This window comes from Camellia sinensis, chromosome 14 (assembly GCF_055761805.1).
Source record: "Camellia sinensis isolate YWXY chromosome 14, ASM5576180v1, whole genome shotgun sequence".
Classification (NCBI taxonomy): domain Eukaryota; kingdom Viridiplantae; phylum Streptophyta; class Magnoliopsida; order Ericales; family Theaceae; genus Camellia; species Camellia sinensis.
In genome coordinates, this window is record NC_138974.1 from 104,834,362 (window position 1) to 104,855,180 (window position 20,819).

The 20,819-nt window shown below is 37.1% G+C and overlaps 2 protein-coding genes and 1 long non-coding RNA gene across 3 annotated transcripts; 1 reads left to right on the plus strand and 2 right to left on the minus strand.

The window, feature by feature from the left end:
• Positions 1-896: 896 nt before the first annotated feature.
• Positions 897-2,492, minus strand: LOC145807905 (uncharacterized). Its single transcript, XR_014351310.1, has 2 exons — positions 1,164-2,492; positions 897-1,075 (listed from the first exon to the last, which is right to left on the minus strand). It is a non-coding gene; the product is annotated as an uncharacterized LOC145807905 (long non-coding RNA).
• A 1,850-nt stretch (positions 2,493-4,342) lies between these two features.
• On the minus strand, positions 4,343-6,433 carry LOC145807904 (DEAD-box ATP-dependent RNA helicase 13-like). Its single transcript, XM_082906902.1, has 3 exons — positions 6,351-6,433; positions 5,917-6,111; positions 4,343-5,153 (listed from the first exon to the last, which is right to left on the minus strand). The coding sequence occupies exons 2-3, from the start codon at positions 6,010-6,012 to the stop codon at positions 4,905-4,907; spliced, it is 345 nt and encodes a 114-aa protein (XP_082763028.1). The 5' UTR covers positions 6,013-6,111; positions 6,351-6,433; the 3' UTR covers positions 4,343-4,904.
• A 4,099-nt stretch (positions 6,434-10,532) lies between these two features.
• Positions 10,533-12,575, plus strand: LOC145807220 (uncharacterized). Its single transcript, XM_082905164.1, has 2 exons — positions 10,533-11,733; positions 12,172-12,575. The coding sequence occupies exons 1-2, from the start codon at positions 10,533-10,535 to the stop codon at positions 12,573-12,575; spliced, it is 1,605 nt and encodes a 534-aa protein (XP_082761290.1).
• The last annotated feature ends 8,244 nt before the right edge of the window (positions 12,576-20,819 follow it).

Below are 20,819 nucleotides of genomic sequence, written 5' to 3' on the forward strand. Positions count from 1 at the left end.
GCATTTGCAAGAAAATGTTTGCAACCACACTCCTTATCATGTTTAAGACTGAAAGGTGTGTGGCTCTCGACCCTCGGGCCACCAATCACGCATTCCAATGCATGATGGCCAAAGGAACCAAGTGTGCAATTCAATGTCAAATGAAATGCACAAAATCACATAAGGGTGCCTCAACCTCTATCATGCTTGATCAAGAGGCAAGGGATGCACACATAATGCAATGCAAACATGCAAGCATGATGCGAACAACTCAAGCATGCAACAAGTATGCAACGATCATGCAATGCATCTAACATGAAATTTGCATACTACCTAAACATGTGAAGATACATGGCATTCAACAACATGCAAAATGAAGTAAGCATGCAACAACATGCAAAGATGGACTTAAACTAAAGTGGGCAACTCTTAAACGTGCCCACACTACTACAAAAACAAATAAAGATCACACTTTTTTGGTGTGATATATGTTATTTAATCACACTTTTTAAGTTTTATTAAAGTGTGATCTTTGGGAGTGTGATTAAAAAGAGTCATTTTTAATCACACCTTTTAAGTGTGATTAATAACATTTAGATCACACATTTTAAGTGTGATTAAAAATATTTAGATCACAATTTCTAAGTGTGATTAATAACATTTAGATCACACATTTTAAGAGTGATTAAAAATATTTAAATCACACCTTTTAAGTGTGATTAATAACATTTAGATCACACTTTTTAAGTGTGATTAACAACATTTAGATCACACCTTTTAAGTGTGATGTTAACATTTAGATCACATCTTTGAAATGTGATTAATAATTAATAAAACCTGTGATAATATTATTTTTGTACGCGCATTTGAAGAATGTAATACACACTATACACTATATTTTGAATCACAACCACATATTGAATGGAATAACGTCATATATTTCATAAATGAAAGTTAAATGTTCAAAAGTACATACAAAAAAATTAATAAAAAGTTTTTAACTGTGATTACATATATTAAAAAATGAAAAAACTTGAAAAAACTAATTTCTTGAATTCTTTGACCATATTTGGCATCGCTCTAAGAAATTTCTGACCTGAAAAATAAAAACACAAATTAATTCAGAAACCGCTAGAAGTATATGAATAAACTTACTATTTTTGTAGAGACTGTTCTTGTCTTACAAAAGACAAAATCGGACATTTTCTCATTACACTGACTCTTCATCTCCTGCATCAATAGAAAATGAATAACTTTGATTGTTACTAGTATAAAATGTTTGGATTACCATATATAAAGATGACAGTATTTATATACACATCTAGCACTCATTTCCAATTTACTTAGCTTCACTCCAGACCACCATTGGAGCACACCCTCAAGTCAATCTGGAGTTGCTCACTAAAAACCCCACCAATTTAGTAGCTCAGACTTAGAGCACAATAACAAAACATGGTTGCTAGATTCAACTTCACTTTTACAAAAAGGGCAAACATTAACATTACTACCTAGAGCACAATTTTTTTGCAAATAGTCAGCTGTTATCACCCTCCCTTACTATTAAACCACAATAGATTAAGATAAATCAATCACTACAAGAAACAACCTTTGAAATGAATGTCACAAAGCCATTACTTACACATCAATGGCACATCTAAAAAAGCAAACTAGTGATAGAAAATACACCAAAGAGAGTATTTTATAAACAAGTTAAAGTTCCAAGTACCCAAAATAAAGAAATGGCTAAACATAACAAACAACAATAGAAATGGCCAGAGAATCAGATTTAGCACTAAAATTGATAATTTAACCAATACATCTACTACAACAACAAGCTAATTCTCACTCAATACACTTCATATTACCCAGAAATACATACTGAGAAATAAGTAAATATATATATACTCAATTTTTTATGAAAAAAGAAACTTGAATTCTTGAGGGGTGAAGTGTCCGTTGACTAAAATAGAAACCAAATGCACCCTAGAATTTAGAAATTCAAGTGATCAAAGGAAAGAAAGAACCAAGCTATTATTGAAGGATTCCATCTATAAAACAAGGCTAAATGGTTATGCAAAGAGCACTAGTTGATCTGGATGAGTGCTCTGACACCAACTTAAGAAACATGGAAGACTTGTCATCTAATAACCTTGCTGGACTATCAAACTCTGTCACTTGACCTGGAAAACTAAGTTTCATGAGCTTTCTGTTGGTGTGTACAGCAGAAACACAACATGGACTAAAATTTCACTGGGAATTAAATGATAAAAAACTGAGAAATTGTTCTAAAACAAATTTCAAAATATTAGACTCAAGTTTTGATGTTCTATAAGAAAGATTACCAGCTAAAACTTGGCATCAATGGATTCCAAATCTAATAAATTCTGAATATTTCAAATGCATAAATTCATAGAAGTGAAAAGCGAAAAGAAAAATGAAAACAGAACTGTAGTGGAATGACCTATAAGTGACTTTGATACTTAGATACTTCAGAGAGAGATGAAAATAAAAATAAAAATACAGATCGACTGTACAAACAACCTTGGAGTTGTAGAAACATTATGTTAATAAATTTGATGGGACATGTCACAAGAGGATCAAGAAGCAACAACCTTCATTCAACTTCCAGCAATTACCGTGAGCCAAAGAGAGAGAATCATTTTTAGATAATACTTGCCATACCATCATAGTAAAATTGAGAAATGAGAAGCAAAACTCTCTAATATTTTTACAGTGTAAAATATCAAACCTAAGACGACTTCGAAGACCAACAACTCTCTCAAACCCTTATTTACATTCTAAAAGTTAACTCTTAATCAAGATACATATTCACCTGCATATCCTGAGGATCAAGATTAGATATATGCTCTTGTATACCATAATCTCCTTGAGTTTCCATCATTTCAAGAACATCAAAAAAATTTGATGAATCTTGGAAAATTTTATTCAATGCAAACACATTGTGGTTAGTCGGTGTTACTAGTGAAAAAGAAGATGTAGAGTCAGGGAATTATTCATCGTAAGATATCTACAGAGTTGTGGGTGTTGATATTGTTCCTACAGATCTACAAGGGCGGCTTCCTCTTCTAGAGCCTTTTACTAATAGTGCTTTGACATGTCATGAAAATCTGACGTGAATTGTGGTGTTTCCCTGATTCATAATTTGGATTGCAATTTCGATTATCAAGCATACTTCTATTCCTTCTATGAGAATTCAACTTTTTTTAACATATGTTCAATGCTGATTCTAAATGCTCTTTCACAAATTTAAATTTACCAACTCCAATTGAAAGAAATCCTTTGTTAATTAAATCACTAATTTTGACAACTTCATCAAGAGGTAGGTAGAGATGGCATAGACCCATCTTTGTAATTGCACCATACCTTCGCAATTCAGGCCAAAATGTTCTTCTCAAAAATTTTCCCAAATAGACTTTATTTTTCAACCCAAAGCCTAGGCAACTCTCAAATGAACTCAATCTCTGCCACAAGCAGGATTAGGTGGAAGCTCACTTTAAACAGTCTCTCTCTCACACAATACACACATAAGCACATGTGCCAGCACACATACAAATATTAATCTTAGCAATATACCAACTTTTATGTCTTGCTTTAAGTTTTCCATCTCTGTTCATATTGTCTATTCTTTAAACATGCCTATAACAAAGATTAACTGGTCTAGTAGACCTAGAATCTTTATTTTGGTTCCTTTTTCCCTTCATTTTGGCATTATCCTTCCAATACTGTAAGCATCCTTGGCTTTGACATTTATACATTATCTTGCAAAAGCTAAAACGTTATTGACAGAAGTATCGTACAGAATTTATAAAATAAAAAAAATAATTTTAATTATGTTTCATTTTTTTACTTGTTTATAAAAATAAGCATTCTAACCCTTTGGTAACACTGTTTAACAACCACTGCAGTATGGGAGGGTCCCTACCAATTTTTGAAAACTTCAATGTCAAAGTGTCATAGTCAAGAATGTATTTCTCATGGGAATAAATATCCTCAAATGGAAACTATCATTTGCAACTCATGTTCACTTAACTACTTTCACCAAAAAAGATACGGTAATTTTACTGCATGCATGTGTGAAGAATTTATAAGGGTTAATTACACTAATAGTCCCCATAGTTTGGGACTTATGTCATTTTAGTCCCTGACTTTTTAATTGTGACACATTTGACCATGAATTTTGAATCTTATTCCAAATAAGGACAATTGAAAATATTATTAGATTTTTCAAAGGAAAAATCGTCAATTTCATAAAATATAAATTAATTTGACAAAAATAAATGTCAAAAAAATATTTTTATCCACAAATGATAAAATTATGTAAAATTAATAAAAATTACATGATTAATTTTTTTAAATTAATTTACATGATCATCATCCAAACACATAATAAAAATTAATTTGGTAAAAATAAATAAATAAATGTCTAAAAGATTTATCAATTTTACATAATTTTATTTTTAGTAGGTAGAAATAATTTTTAAAAATTTAAAAATATTTGTTTGACATTTATTTTTGTCAAATTAGTTTATATTTTGTCAAATTGACAATTTTACCCTTGAAAAATCTAATTATATATTCAATTGTCCTTATTTGGAACAAGATTCAAAATTCAGGGTCAAATGTGTTGCAATTGAAAAGTTAGGGACCAAAGTGACACAAGTCCCAAACTATAGGGACTACTTGTGTAATTTTCTCAATTTATAATTAGTTTCGAGTCTTATATACTAAAAGTAGAGAATCAACCAGATATTTCAAAGTAACAGAGTTATTTTCTGCAGATACTCAAGAAGGTCCAACTAAATCTCTGAGGCTTACCATAAGAAACATTGAATTTAAGAAAATATAAGTGCAACTATTATTGAACAATTTGTTTAGTGAACACAACATAAAGTAACGATTATTATTTAATGCTGATGGAGTGCTAACATGAACCCTTTGTACATATACACCAGTCTATAGTTTGCATTAGCACTAACCTCAATATGATGAAGTTCTCCACCAGACATAAGTTCCCATAGCCTCCCTGGAGTCCCAACAACAATCTTAGGCCTTGCTTTCAGAAGTCTTTCTTGTTTTTCCGTTGACATCCCACCAACGATTGGAACCACCCTAAAATTGGTACCTTTAGCCACTTCATTAAGATGATCAGTAACCTAGAAAAAAAAAACACTTAAAAACAAAATCAACAATTAGGATGAAAGGAAAATGAGTGAGAGCACTAATTAGTGCTATCATTAATGATGTGGCAGTGGGCTCCACCAGGAATGATTTGATGTTTTGGCCTTGATGTTGTATTTTTTTTTCTTTTTTTATTGAGTGCCATGTCATTAGTGGTCTTTTTAGAGCTCCAAAATTAGTGGTCTCTATCATTGTTGAGGATGAAAAAACCACTAATCTAACAGCTAGTCTGAAAACCATGAGGAAACTAAGCCTATCAAAATAAGCTTAGCAGCATATTCAAATATTTTCATTTTTAACAAGAAGTTCAGCAGTTTGAAATCAGATCACCCATTTTGAAAAGTCAATTGACCCATTTGTTGAGTTTCTCAAACAGCCCCCAATGGTCATACGGCAGTAGTAAAACAATACTGCTAGGTAGTTTTCCTACTGTCTGTTTGATGCCAACAACATAACATCATGTCATCAAGCATCATGAAACTCCGAAGCAACCTTCTTTTGTTGTTCATCAAATTTTACCAGTCAAATTCAGCCAGAATTAAAACAGGTGGCCAAGTTTGAGTTCCCAGAACAGCCTTAAAAGAAATTCAACAGCAACAAACACAAATTGCAAAATTATATTATTTTATAGATCCCATGAGCTTCCAACTTTACAAAAAATGGCGACAAAAACCATAACAGAAAATCAAATCATTTAAGCCCTAAACAAAAGGAAACAACCAACGAATCAATGTGTACCTGAAGTGCAAGCTCTCTTGTAGGAGTTATAATAGGAGCTCGTAAGAGACGACTTGGAGCAATTTTTTCAGCTGCCTCTCCCTTTTCTGCAAACATATTATCAGCTTTTTCTTGCTCTTCGAGAAGACGTTGAAAAATGGGTAAACCAAAAGCAAGTGTTTTCCCAGATCCCTTCTCTGCAGCCCCAATGACATCCTGTCACACGAATTTAATATGATGATTATCATGCCATATGTTGCCGTTTATCAATTTAACACCTTTAGGTTGTGTTTGGATCATGAATTTGAGTAGGGATTTGGAAAATGAAAAGAAAAGGCAATAGAATTGGAGAAAAAAATTAGCTTACATTTCATTCACATTTCCTTTTCCTTTTCCTTTCCAAATACCTTCCCAAAGCAATGATCCAAACAGAGCATTATAGAAATGAAATCAACCTTTCCTTGATGAGCAGCTGCAGGAATACAAGCTTTCTGTATTGGTGTTGGTTCTTTGAACCCAAGACTATATATTGCTTCCCAAAGCAATGATCCAAACAGAGCATTATAGAAATGAAATCAACCTTTCCTTGATGAGCAGCTGCAGGAATACAAGCTTTCTGTATTGGTGTTGGTTCTTTGAACCCAAGACTGGAATGCGTAATATTCAGCTTCATCAACTGAATCTCCTTCAATATCCTTGGGATCACTGACTTCTGTCACAATTTAATTTTGTAAAAAAGAAAAACACTCGTTCAAACTGAATCCAAAATACAAACTATCTAACAAATTTAATCACTTTATGAAGCAGTCTGCACTATCTCATAAACTTAACTTTAAGATTGACCTAGAAATTGATAAGTGGCTGACTCATAACAAGTACATTTGTAGTGAACCAGAACCAAAATATTACCAAATCATTTATATATGAAAAAAGAGATCAAAACTTGTCAACCTTAAATGCATTCCCAACCCAAAGATCAATAAATTACCATTAATATGTAGAGAGACAAAAATACACCAAATTATGATTTATCTAGCACAGAAATGGATAAATACTAAAGCATTGACATGTTCAGAACAAAATCTATAAGAAACCTTAACCTCAATCTAATCAAACAAAATTTTATACTGATCCACAAATTTACTAAAAAATAAATAAGCAGAATTACAATTCTGACTCAAATTATTAAAAATTGAAGAGAATTCAAAACACTAACCAGCAGTTGGTTCTTCATTTTCCTCAGAATTCTTTGCATCCTTGTTCTGCTTTTTCTTCTTCTTCTTTTTCTTCTTTCTCTTCACTTTATTATCCTTCTCTTCACTTACAGCTTTAACCTCATCACCAAGGTCATCCTCAACTTCACTTTGCTTCCTTTTTTTTCTCATTTTTATTTTCTTTAGTCCTTTCTTTCTTGTTTTCTCTCTCAGGTTTAGGAATTTCCAAACCATACTCAGATTCATGAATCTCTTCAAGCGATAGAAAACCAACATTCACAACCAAAAAATTTCCAACATCAACCCCTGTTTGGTTACCGAGAAAATGCAGGAAACTAAAAGAACTCAACTTTTTAGAATTCTGAAGCATGTGTGTAATAACCCGACCCTCGTACATGTTCTTTGTTATATTTTCGGATCCTATTTTGTGATTTTGAATGCTTACTGTGGAATCCTATGGGAAATTTAAATTAAGTAAGTAAACCATATGATTAAGGATGTCTATCTGTTCAACAAGAAAAGTATCTGTTACAAGAGAATGCTTAGATCAGAAATTGGAAGCCTTAGAGGCTTAATTATCTGAAATTCATTTCACATATATAATCAGCATAATTTTTAAGTAATATTAAGCACTTCTGTGAAATTTCAATTTGGGGATGCTTAAACGATTAATTTTTGTCCCTATTCAAGCTTTATATATATATATATATACATGCTTATAAGAGTCTTATGACCTTAAGACTTAGGAATCATATTTCTCCTGAGAGAAGATGAGGAGTGAGAGAAATTGAAGGGTAGAGGGAGGAGATCATCAAAAAGGTTGGGAATTTGTGGAAGATTAAGTACAAGGTATGTATAAGACTATCTCAATTGACTCCCATAACTCTTCTTCTTAGGATGTGTGAAATACCCTCATGATCATGTCACTTAGGGGTTGGAATGATGATTCCATATGTATGTAAGAAGTTAATGAACAAGATAACTTTACTTGGTTGTTTGATTCAATTGAAATTGACTATGGAGAAGTTATATTCTATCTTCTTATTTTGAACTCAAGTGTATGAGCATGGCTTTGTATCAAGTATGCTTATAGGCATGTAATGTAAAGAAAGAACTCTTATGGACTTGTGTATGTTGAACTAAAGTATATTAGTTTAATGTATGTAATTGTCATTGTATTTATATGAATTTGGTCATGTTATACCAATTAGAGAAGTTATTTTGAACCTTGTTCATGTTTTCTAAAAGGTGAGATTTTGCAAGAATTTTCAGACATTTTTGGGCAGAATCGCCGCACGCGCGGGGGTCATGGCCGCACGTGCGGGAGGTGCTGCCGCACGTGCGGGAAATGGTGAAAAACAGGGGCTTGGCCACTGTCTAAAAGGCACGTGCGGGACATTTTGCCGCACGTGCGGGGCTCACAGCCGCACGTGCGGGCCATGCTGAAAAACGTGGATCGCTCCATTTTGCGTGTAGAACCCTCTAATGTTGTCGGAATATGTATTTGATGCCTCTTTAATATGTATAAATTCCTTCGAAGTAAAACGAAACAGAAAGTAATCTGATATGAAAAGGAAACTAAACTCTAAAGGTTGAATGTGTGCAGGGCACACTCCGGGAGGAACAAGCACATCATCACAACACTGTGAGTAGTAATATCACTCTCCGCTTTACATATGGCTAATGATTTTCATTAGCATTTCGTTCACGCAATTATGTTAATGTTTCAAGTATGCAACTATGTTCATAATTCAAGTATGTATGTTAATGTTCAAGTATGTTCCAAGTATGTAAAGAAAGAAATGGGAAAGATAAAATACCTCCCTTCTATATGACTCTGGGCCTACGGCCATTCAATGTAAGTTGTTACGATGTGAAACAAAGTGCTACACGGAACTAAGTGCTACGACGTGAGCCACCTCTAGAATCCGTGTGAGACACCTCTTGAGTTCGCATAAGTATATTCAAGGGCTTAATGCCAAATTATCCAAGGGCGTAACGCCACTCTGTTTAAGGGCCTTGTGCCACTCTGTTTAAGGGCCTTGTGCCATCATGCTTAAGGGCCTTGTGCCACTCTGTTTAAGGGCCTTGTGCCATCATGTTTAAGGGCCTTGTGCCACCATGTTCAAGGGCTTTAAGCCATTATGATTTAAGATGTGATATGCCAACTGTTATGTTCGAGATTAGGCCTGAGGCCCTTATAAGATGAACACAGAATCAGGCTAATTATGCGACCTCTGCACTTCTATATATATATTGTTATATGTCATGTTTCAAGTTGAGCATTGTTTCATTATGTATTACTATTCACTGAGCCCGGCTCACTCTCTGTTATGTCTGTTTCTGTAGACAACCAACCAGGTGGTCAATCCTAACCTATGACGCCCGGTTTCTTTTGTCAACCTTCGTGTATCCAAGCACTCACGAGGCCACCTATTTTGTGAAGTTTATTAAGATAATTAGCTTACTTCTTGGCTATCCTTCCAAGGTTGAATGTATATAACTTCAATAGTTTTTGTTACACGCCCGACTACAGGGCTGGGTCTGTATATGTGTTTATATATAAGTACTGTTAAGGAATATTTTTGGACTCTATCAACCTATTATGGTGCATGTAATGTATGAGACCCTGGCATGTTAGAAATAGCTCAATGGGGTTTGTTTGGTTTTGTATTCTTCTAATATTTTGTGCTTCCGTCAAGGCCCCATATGCTATATATACCAGGTTATATGTCTGTTTGTGAACGGGTCATGCCCGAACTTTTAGGGGCAAGTTCGGGGTGTGACAAGTGGTATCAGAGCACGAGTTGCTATCTCACACACGGAACCATTGGGCTTTAGGGTGTCTAGAAAAGTTTTTGGCATCTTGCATGACATCCTAAAAATATATGAAAGAGCGATGGCAACGTTAAGTCTACTCTGATAATGCTAATACTTTTGAAATATGTCTATTATGTATAAATGCTTATTGTGTAGGCAATGGTGAGGACAAGGACAGAAGAGACAGAAGATGCTACTTTTGCATGGCTGGATAGAATGGAGAGAATGATTATGGAAATGGCGGAGACCCTACGGCAACAACAACAACAGCCACAACAACCACCCCCACCACCGGTACCTCCACCGGCAGTGCAAGATTTCCATGTTGAAGACCGGACTATCACCCTTACTAAGGAGTTTAAAAAGATGAAACAGCCATCCTTCAAAGGAGGAATAGAACCAATGAAAGCTGAGGCGTGGGTGTTGGGAATAGAGAAGTTATTTGAAGTCTTTCCCTGCACAGAAGCTCAAAAGGTGCAACTGGCTGCCTTTACTCTTGAGGATGAGGCGCGCAGATGGTGGATGCTTATGAGAACTGTACACCAAGGATTGACATGGGACAGATTCTTAGAATTGTTTTATGACAAGTACTTCCCTCAAAGCATGCGGGATAAGAAGGTAACAGAATTCGAAACTCTCAGGCAAGGGAACAAAACCGTCGCCGAATATGAAGCCCAATTTGCGGAATTAGCTCGGTTCGCACCTCATATGGTGGACACGGATTATAAGAAGGCGCGCAAATTTGAAGGGGGATTACGGAGCGCTATCCTGGATAAGGTCAACATGTTGAAGTTACCTACTTACGTTGATGTGTTGGAAAGAGCCGTTATAGCGGAAGGAAATCTCGCTACTCAGAGTCGAATCTCGGAATGGAAAGGGAAGAGGCAAAATACTCAATGGTCGAAGGGATCACCTACTCCACCAAACAAGAAGCAGACTTTAGGGAGTTCAAATACTTCTACCCTTAGTCAGGATTCAATACCGACTTGTCCGGAATGTGGGAAAAAGCATCGTGGAACGTGCTATCGGAAGTCTGGAGCCTGTTTTCAGTGTGGTAAGACGGGTCATTTGATCAAGGATTTCCCTCAAAGAAATCAACAAAGCAATAATAGAACCACTACAAGTTCAGCAGGGTCTGCACCAATTTCCAACACCAAGATAACTGTTAAATCTACTAATAATAAAGACACTGCGAGACAAGGCAGGGTGTTCGCATTGGTTCCGGGAGATGTGCAAAATGCGGCAACGGTGGTGTCAGGTACATTTATCGTTCACGGTCATTTCGCTCATGTATTATTTGATTCTGGCTCCACCCACTCTTTTGTGTCGAAACTATTTGCTCCTAATTTAGATAAAACTGAAGAAAAACTGTCTTATATGTTGTGTGTGTCTTCAGCTTTGGGAGGCCCTATGATTTGTACTTTTGTATATGCTGCTTGTGAACTCCAACTTGGGGATATCCGGGTATATGCCGATCTGTTACCTCTTGACATGGCCTACTTTGATATTATTCTGGGAATGGATTGGTTGGGTGAATATGGTGCAACCATAGATTGCTTGACTAAACAAATCAGTTTCCACCCTTCGGGACAATCAGAGTCTACCTTTCAGGGACATGGAGTGACTTCTCCACCTTATTTAATTTCCGTAGCAAGGGCTTGTAAATTAATTCAGAAAGGGTGTCAGGGATATTTATGCAGTGTTCTAGAGAGGCAAGCGGAGAATGAGAATACCGACATGATCCCAGTTGTCTGTGAATTTCCGGACGTCTTTCCAGAAGAATTACCAGGACAGTTAATAGACCGTGAAATTGAGTTTACAATTGAAGTAGCACTGGGAACTCAACCCATTTCTAAGACTCCGTATAGAATGTCGCCAGTTGAGATGAAAGAATTGAAAATGCAGTTGCAAGATTTACTGGACAAAGGATTTATCCGTCCGAGTGTATCTCCGTGGGGTGCACCAGTTTTGTTCGTAAAGAAGAAGGATGGAACACTCCGGCTTTGTATTGATTACAGAGAGCTTAACAAGGTCACAATCAAGAATAAGTATCCATTGCCAAGAATCGATGACCTATTTGATCAGCTTCGAGGGGCACAGGTCTTTTCTAAGATTGATCTACGGTCTGGATACCACCAATTAAAAGTCAAGGCTGATGATGTTGAGAAGACAGCCTTTCGAACCCGGTACGGTCACTATGAATTTTTGGTTATGCCCTTTGGAGTTACTAACGCCCCAGCAGCCTTTATGGATTTGATGAACTGCGTCTTTAAGTCCTATTTGGATGAATTTGTGGTGGTCTTTATCGACGATATCCTCATTTATTCAAAGAATGCGGAAGCTCATGAAACCCATCTTCGCTTAATTCTTGAAACCCTCCGGGAAAAGAAATTGTATGCAAAGCTAAAGAAATGTGAATTTTGGCTACTCGAGGTGGCATTTCTGGGACATATTATCACAAAGGAAGGAGTTTCTGTTGATCCACACAAAATTGAGGCAATTGTGAAATGGCCGACTCCTACCAATGTGACCGAAGTGCGTAGCTTTATCGGGTTAGCTAGTTATTACAGGAGATTCGTTCAAGATTTTTCTAAAATTGCTAGGCCACTTACACAATTGACTCGAAAGGGAATTGCATTTGAATAGTCAAAAGAGCGGGAATCTGCTTTCCAAGAATTAAAGATGAAATTAACCACAGCTCCAGTTTTGGCTTTACCGTCTGGCACCGAAGGGTTTGTAATTTACAGTGATGCGTCCCATAAAGGATTAGGGTGTGTGCTTATGCAAGGTGGAAGGGTCATTGCCTATGCTTCACGACAGCTTAAACCCCATGAAAAGAATTATCCCACGCATGATCTTGAGCTCGCGGCGGTGGTTTTTGCTTTAAAGATATGGCGGCACTATTTGTATGGTACTACCTGCGAAGTTTACACCGACCACAAAAGCCTTAAGTACCTTTTTACCCAGAAGGAATTGAACATGCGGCAACGTCGGTGGTTAGAGTTAATTAAAGACTATGATTTACAGATCCATTATCATCCTGGTAAGGCCAACACGGTTGCAGATGCTCTTAGTCGGAAAAATATGGGAGATTTGGCCAACCTGTTTATGGAGCAAAGAGAATTAGTAAGTGAATTGAATAAAATGAGTGTGGAGTTTGAGATACATGGACAGGAAACAGTACTAGAAGCAGTAATGGCTCAACCGACTTTACTTGAGGAAATCAAGTTACATCAAATGGAGGATGACATTCTAAAGAAGGTATGTGATGAGTTAGAGACAAAACCAAAATCGGGGTTCAGTTTAGTGGATTCGGTACTCAAATTTCAAAATCGAATATGTGTCCCCAATGTGTTGGAACTTAAACGGAAATTGATGGAAGAAGCGCATGCCACAAGATTTTCCATGCATCCGGGAAGTACTAAAATGTACCGGGATCTGAAACAAAATTTTTGGTGGCCAAACATGAAAAAGGAGATTGCAGAATTCGTCTCTAAGTGTTTGCAGTGTCAGCAAGTGAAAGCGGAGCATCAAAGGCCAACAGGATTATTACAACCCCTTCCAATCCCAGAATGGAAGTGGGAACATCTAACCATGGATTTCGTTGTGGGATTACCACGGACACCTCGGGGTATGAATTCTATATGGGTCATTGTCGACCGATTGACTAAGTCCGCCCACTTCCTACCAGTGAAGACTCAATACAATGCAGATAAACTGGCGGTCATTTATGTGAATGAAATTGTGAGGCTGCATGGTGTACCGGTCTCAATTGTATCAGATAGGGATCCGAAGTTCGTTTCCAGATTCTGGCAAAGTTTACAAGAAGCCATGGGTACAGAATTGAAGTTCAGCACAGCTTTCCATCCTCAAACTGATGGTCAATCCGAGAGAACGATACAAACTCTGGAAGATATGCTCCGAATGTGTGTGCTAGAGTTTCAAGAAAGTTGGGAAACCCATTTACCACTGGTAGAGTTCGCATACAACAATAGTTACCACTCAAGTATTGCAATGGCACCCTATGAAGCTTTGTATGGAAGACCGTGTCGGTTTCCCGTATGTTGGGCTCAAGTTGGAGACAAATCTTTGTTAGGGCCTGAAATTGTTCAGTTAACAACTGAAAAAGTTAAAGTTATTCGGGAAAGATTAAAAACAGCTCAAAGTAGACAAAAAAGTTATGCAGATAACTGACGGAGAGATTTAGAATTTGAAGTGGACAGTCACGTTTTTATAAAAGTTACTCCGATGAAAGGCCATCCAAGATTCAGGAAAAGGGGTAAGTTAACACCCCGTTATGTTGGTCCCTTTCAAATTTTGGAAAGAGTAGGTCCGGTAGCTTACCGGGTTGCCCTCCCGCCACATATGAGTCAAGTACATAATGTGTTTCATGTCTCTATGCTTCGGGGGTATCTTGCGGATCCGTCTCATGTTATTGATCATCACCAAATTGAACTAGATGATAAGTTAACTTATGAGGAGAAACCAATCCGCATTTTGGATCAGCAAGTGAAACAATTACGAAACCGAGAAATTCCAATGGTAAAAGTGGAATGGCAAGAACATTACGGAACCGACGCAACTTGGGAAAGAGAAGAGGAAATGCAACATCAGTATCCACATTTGTTTCTACCCTAAGGTAAAACAAGTTTAGAGGACCAAACTTATTTAAGGGGGGGAGAGTGTAATAACCCGACCCTCGTACATGTTCTTTGTTATATTTTCGGATCCTATTTTGTGATTTTGAATGCTTACTGTGGAATCCTATGGGAAATTTAAATTAAGTAAGTAAACCATATGATTAAGGATGTCTATCTGTTCAACAAGAAAAGTATCTGTTACAAGAGAATGCTTAGATCAGAAATTGGAAGCCTTAGAGGCTTAATTATCTGAAATTGATTTCACATATATAATCAGCATAATTTTTAAGTAATATTAAGCACTTCTGTGAAATTTCAATTTGGGGATGCTTAAACGATTAATTTTTGTCCCTATTCAAGCTTTATATATATATATATATATATACATGCTTATAAGAGTCTTATGACCTTAAGACTTAGGAATCATATTTCTCCTGAGAGAAGATGAGGAGTGAGAGAAATTGAAGGGTAGAGGGAGGAGATCATCAAAAAGGTTGGGAATTTGTGGAAGATTAAGTACAAGGTATGTATAAGACTATCTCAATTGACTCCCATAACTCTTCTTCTTAGGATGTGTGAAATACCCTCATGATCATGTCACTTAGGGGTTGGAATGATGATTCCATATGTATGTAAGAAGTTAATGAACAAGATAACTTTACTTGGTTGTTTGATTCAATTGAAATTGACTATGGAGAAGTTATATTCTATCTTCTTATTTTGAACTCAAGTGTATGAGCATGGCTTTGTATCAAGTATGCTTATAGGCATGTAATGTAAAGAAAGAACTCTTATGGACTTGTGTATGTTGAACTAAAGTATATTAGTTTAATGTATGTAATTGTCATTGTATTTATATGAATTTGGTCATGTTATACCAATTAGAGAAGTTATTTTGAACCTTGTTCATGTTTTCTAAAAGGTGAGATTTTGCAAGAATTTTCAGACATTTTTGGGCAGAATCGCCGCACGCGCGGGGGTCATGGCCGCACGTGCGGGAGGTGCTGCCGCACGCGCGGGAGTCATGGCCGCACGTGCGGGAAATGGTGAAAAACAGGGGCTTGGCCACTGTCTAAAAGGCACATGCGGGACATTTTGCCGCACGTGCGGGGCTCACAGCCGCACGTGCGGGGCTCACAGCCGCACGTGCGGCCCATGCTGAAAAACGTGGATCGCTCTGTTTTGCGTGTAGAACCCTCTAATGTTGTCGGAATATGTATTTGATGCCTCTTTAAATGTATAAATTCCTTCGAAGTAAAACGAAACAGAAAGTAATCTGATATGAAAAGGAAACTAAACTCTAAAGGTTGAATGTGTGCAGGGCACACTCCGGGAGGAACAAGCACAACATCACAACACTGTGAGTAGTAATATCACTATCCGCTTTACATATGGCTGATGATTTTCATTAGCATTTCGTTCACGCAATTATGTTAATGTTTCAAGTATGCAACTATGTTCATAATTCAAGTATGTATGTTAATGTTCAAGTATGTTCCAAGTATGTAAAGAAAGAAATGGGAAAGATAAAATACCTTCCTTCTATATGACTCTGGGCCTACGGCCATTCAATGTAAGTTGTTACGATGTGAAACAAAGTGCTACACGGAACTAAGTGCTACGACGTGAGCCACCTCTAGAATCCGTGTGAGACACCTCTTGAGTTCGCATAAGTATATTCAAGGGCTTAATGCCAAATTATCCAAGGGCGTAACGCCACTCTGTTTAAGGGCCTTGTGCCATCATGCTTAAGGGCCTTGTGCCACTCTGTTTAAGGGCCTTGTGCCATCATGTTTAAGGGCCTTGTGCCACCATGTTCAAGGGCTTTAAGCCATTATGATTAAAGATGTGATATGCCAACTGTTATGTTCGAGATTGGGCTTGAGGCCCTTATAAGATGAACACAGAATCAGGCTAATTATGCGACCTCTGCACTTCTATATATATATTGTTATATGTCATGTTTCAAGTTGAGCATTGTTTCATTATGTATTACTATTCACTGAGCCCGGCTCACTCTCTGTTACGTCTGTTTCTGTAGGCAACCAATCAGGTGGTCAATCCTAACCTATGACGCCCGGTTTCTTTTGTCAACCTTCGTGTATCCAAGCACTCACGAGGCCACCTATTTTGTGAAGTTTATTAAGATAATTAGCTTTCTTCTTGGCTATCCTTCCAAGGTTGAATGTATATAACTTCAATAGTTTTTGTTACACGCCAGACTACAGGGCTGGGTCTGTATATGTGTTTATATATAAGTACTGTTAAGGAATATTTTTGGACTCTATCAACCTATTATGGTGCATGTAATGTATGAGATCCTGGCATGTTAGAAATAGCTCAATGGGGTTTGTTTGGTTTTGTATTCTTCTAATATTTTGTTCTTCTGTCAAGGCCCCATATGCTATATATACCAGGTTATATGTCTGTTTGCGAACGGGTCATGCCCGAACTTTTAGGGGCAAGTTCGGGGTGTGACAATGTGCACAAAAACTAACAGAAACCCATAACGAAAAACAGCATGAAAACCCAAATTTTTTGTTTAATTGAAATTGAAAACAAATCGAACCTCCCTCGAGTTCGCTAGAGCCAACGGAGATAGAGAAAGGGTCGTCGTTTTCGGAGAGAGAGGAGTTCCAAGGAAGCAAATCGAAGCGGTCGAGCTGTTCAAAGCCTTGTCTGGGTCGCTTTGCCTTGTTTGGTTTCTTCTTTGAAGCCATGACCAGAGCTCAAAGGTTACAAACACGGTCAAATGATGACCCTTTTCAGGCTGTACGAGTGTTTGCAGTGCGCACTATTTTGGATACTCGTGAAAATTAATAACATTACAAAATTTTTTGTTAAACTAGAGTTCCTTCAGGTTCACTAATTTTACATAATTTTGGAATTGCTCAGTCAAAACCTTGATTTTTTAGTGAAAATCCCCAAATCAAAACCCTAGTTTGAATCTACAAACCTAGTTGAAGGGTGGAAGTGTTCTTTGCGTGCATTCGTCTCTTCTGTCTCCTTTCGGCCATCTTCTCTCTCCGTCGTTACTTCTCTTTCTTTGTTCTTTTCTTCTGGTTCAGAGCTCTGTCTGTGTGTATTTTCTTTGTCCATCTTCTCCTTCTCACTCATTGTTATGCCGATTGGGGTTTGGGTTTGGGATTTGGGGTCTAAAGAAGAGAGAGAGTAAGGGCTTTGAAGAGTTTTTGCAAAAGAAAGAGAGGAGGGTTTGGGATTTGGCGTCTGATGCAGAGAGAGGGTAGGGGTTTGAAGAGTTTTTGCAGAGACCTGAGTGAGAGAGAGAGAGAGAGAGAGAGAGAGAGAGAGAGAGAGAGAGAGAGAGAGAGGAGATGGTACGATGGAGAGAAAGTGAAAGGGTTTTGGGAATTGTATATGTTATATAAAAATTAAATTGAAATATTTTATACAATCACAATTGTAAAAAGTAATAATGTATATATAATCACACTTTAATTAGAAGGTGTGATTAAAAAATATATAAATAATCACACTTTAATTAAAATGTGTGATTAAAACATATATACATAATCACACTTATTTAAAAAGTGTGATTAAAAAGTAGTAGTGTATATATAATCACACTTTAATTAGAAGGTGTGATTAAAAAATATATAAATAATCACACTTTAATTAGAATGTGTGATTAAAAAAAAATATATATATATATATATATAATCACACTTGTTTAAAAAGTGTGATTAAAAAGTAGTAGTGTATATATAATCACAATTTAATTAGAAAGTGTGATTAAAAAATATATATATAATCACACTTAATTGAAAAGTGACATAAAAAATAAATATTATCACACTCAATCAAATTAAGTGTGATTAAAATACCAATCTAATTTTTTTATCACACTTCCAAAAAAAGTGAGATCTTTTTTTTTTTGTCAAAGTGTGATCTTTAACTACTTTTGTAGTAGTGCCAAATCAGTGGCCAAAATCATGGATTGGAAGTAGCAAAATGCTAAGCAAACATGCACATGTAAATGGTCCAACACCTAGGCATAGGACGGCAACTTTCAAGAGCACTTAAAAGGGGGACAAGTATGAACATGTGACAAACATGATAAGCTCTGAAATCATGCATGGAAAGGTGCCAAACCAACCAAATAAACCAAGCAAATTATGCAAGAAGGCTTAAAACTTGAAACTAGCCAAGGGACTCAAACCATGGCCATGAGAATCAAGCCCTAAAGGGCCAAGGGCACTCAAAACAGTCCCAAGGCTGGTCAAGACAAGACCAAAAACATGCTCAAAACTAGCCAACACAAGCTAGAACACAACCCCAAAAGCATGAGGCATACAAGGCTACAAAAGGGTGTTACACTACACCTATCAAAACCAAACATGGCATGACTTAAACCAATAAAAACAGAGTTATGGCATATCAAAATAAGTCCAAAAACCCACTTAGATGGCATCCCAAAGACCTAAGCATGGAGGCATACGCAATGGTCCATTCATGAGGCATAGGACATCAACCCTTTAAAGCATTAAAGGAGTGATTAGTGCAAGTACATGAGCATGAAACATGGACTGAAATAACATTTCAAATGATGCCAATCATTGAAATAAGCCAAGTAATACATGCTGGTGACTTCGAAACTCAAAGCTAACAAGCTAGATTGCATAGTAGCTATACAAAGCATCGCACATATGATCAAGACAATGGAAAATAGAGCTTTAGCATGTTAAAACAAGGCTAAAATCTTCTTGGAGTTGAGCCAAAATCATGCTAGAACGACATGTTACAACATAACGCATGTTAAGGCAAATGAGGGGATTGCAAGACAAGTATATGGAGCATGTAAGAGGCCATTAAACCAACTTGAAACAGAGGTATATCATAGCAAAATGACACCAAATACTTTCTGAAATGGAGCTAAAACAAGCTAAGCAAACATGCTACCAATATAAGCCATTTATACGTGCATACAAGACAACAAGGAGAGGGGATGATCCTCTCCTATTTAGGACTCCAAAACCACCTTTCCACCATCGAAAATCCTCTGGATTTCAATGGTAGAAAGGTTATGCAAAGCCAAGAACAAGAGCCAAAAGGGATGGCCTAAAATAAGGCCAAACAAGGCATAGGAGGGGGTAAACAACCCCAAACCAAAAAGCAACCTTAAACAAAGGTCTAAAGCAAGTAAAAATAGAACTTTTATCAGTTAAGAGCAAAGCTTAAAACAATAAGGAAGAAGGGCTAAAAGCTTAAGCAAGAATGGGGTATTAAAAGCAAGTTTGCTCACCTTTGTAGAACCTCTTCAAGAGCACCACTCCAGCAACTTTTCCAAGCTTAAACCACTCCAAGAACTCTGAAACTAACTCCCTAGTGCCTCAACAACAAGAGGATGGTGTATTACTAGGTACTCTAGTGCAAAAGTAAGACAAAATCACACTTTAAGGCACAAATACACACACAAATCAAGAGAGAGGGAGATATAGAGATAGATAGATACAACTTTTCTAACCCTCTTTTCAGAACCTCTGAGAAGGGAGGAGGAGCTCCCTTCTTATAGAATTCCAAATTCTAAAGCTTCCTAAGCAAGCTAATCAAGGGGCAAATCCCTCCATACACGTGTATGGAGGGGGGAAATTGTGGATGCTAGCTATGACAGGTGGCATAAAATATCTGGATAAAGCAGATGAACAGGGCTCGACCAGAAAATATGGCCGATCGACCAACATAAGTGCCAATCGACCAAAAAGAGTGCCGATCGGCCAAAATTTTTGGCCGATGGTAAGAAAACAAGGTCGATGGCTTCATGCCTTGGCCGGTGGGTTGAGGGAATGGCCAACAAGCCACCCTCTTCCCTCATAAGCAAAAACACAAGTGCTTGGTCCACAACCAATCACAAAACAGTCAAGTTGAGAGAGCTTGAGGCAAGGCGTGCTGCCGAGACCTCCGAGAACTCAAAACGAACACGAGCATGGATGATCATCGAGTGTTCAAACAATGATGTCCAAGTCTTGAGGACGGTCAAAAATAGGGTGTCTACAGTTGCCCCTCTTTGATTGAACTTGAAAGTCATAAAAATGACGGGAGTGAATGTCAAAGCCTAGAGATGACCCATTTTTGACAAGGCCGAAGACTTTGACAAGCATATAAGATAACAAGATACGTGCTCAAGGGCAGGGGCAAAATGCATAGGACATGCAGGGTGCCGAACATAACTTATGATCATGCAAAGGGAGCTGTAACGAAGCATAATATGCAATAGTTTTAAGCAAGCAAA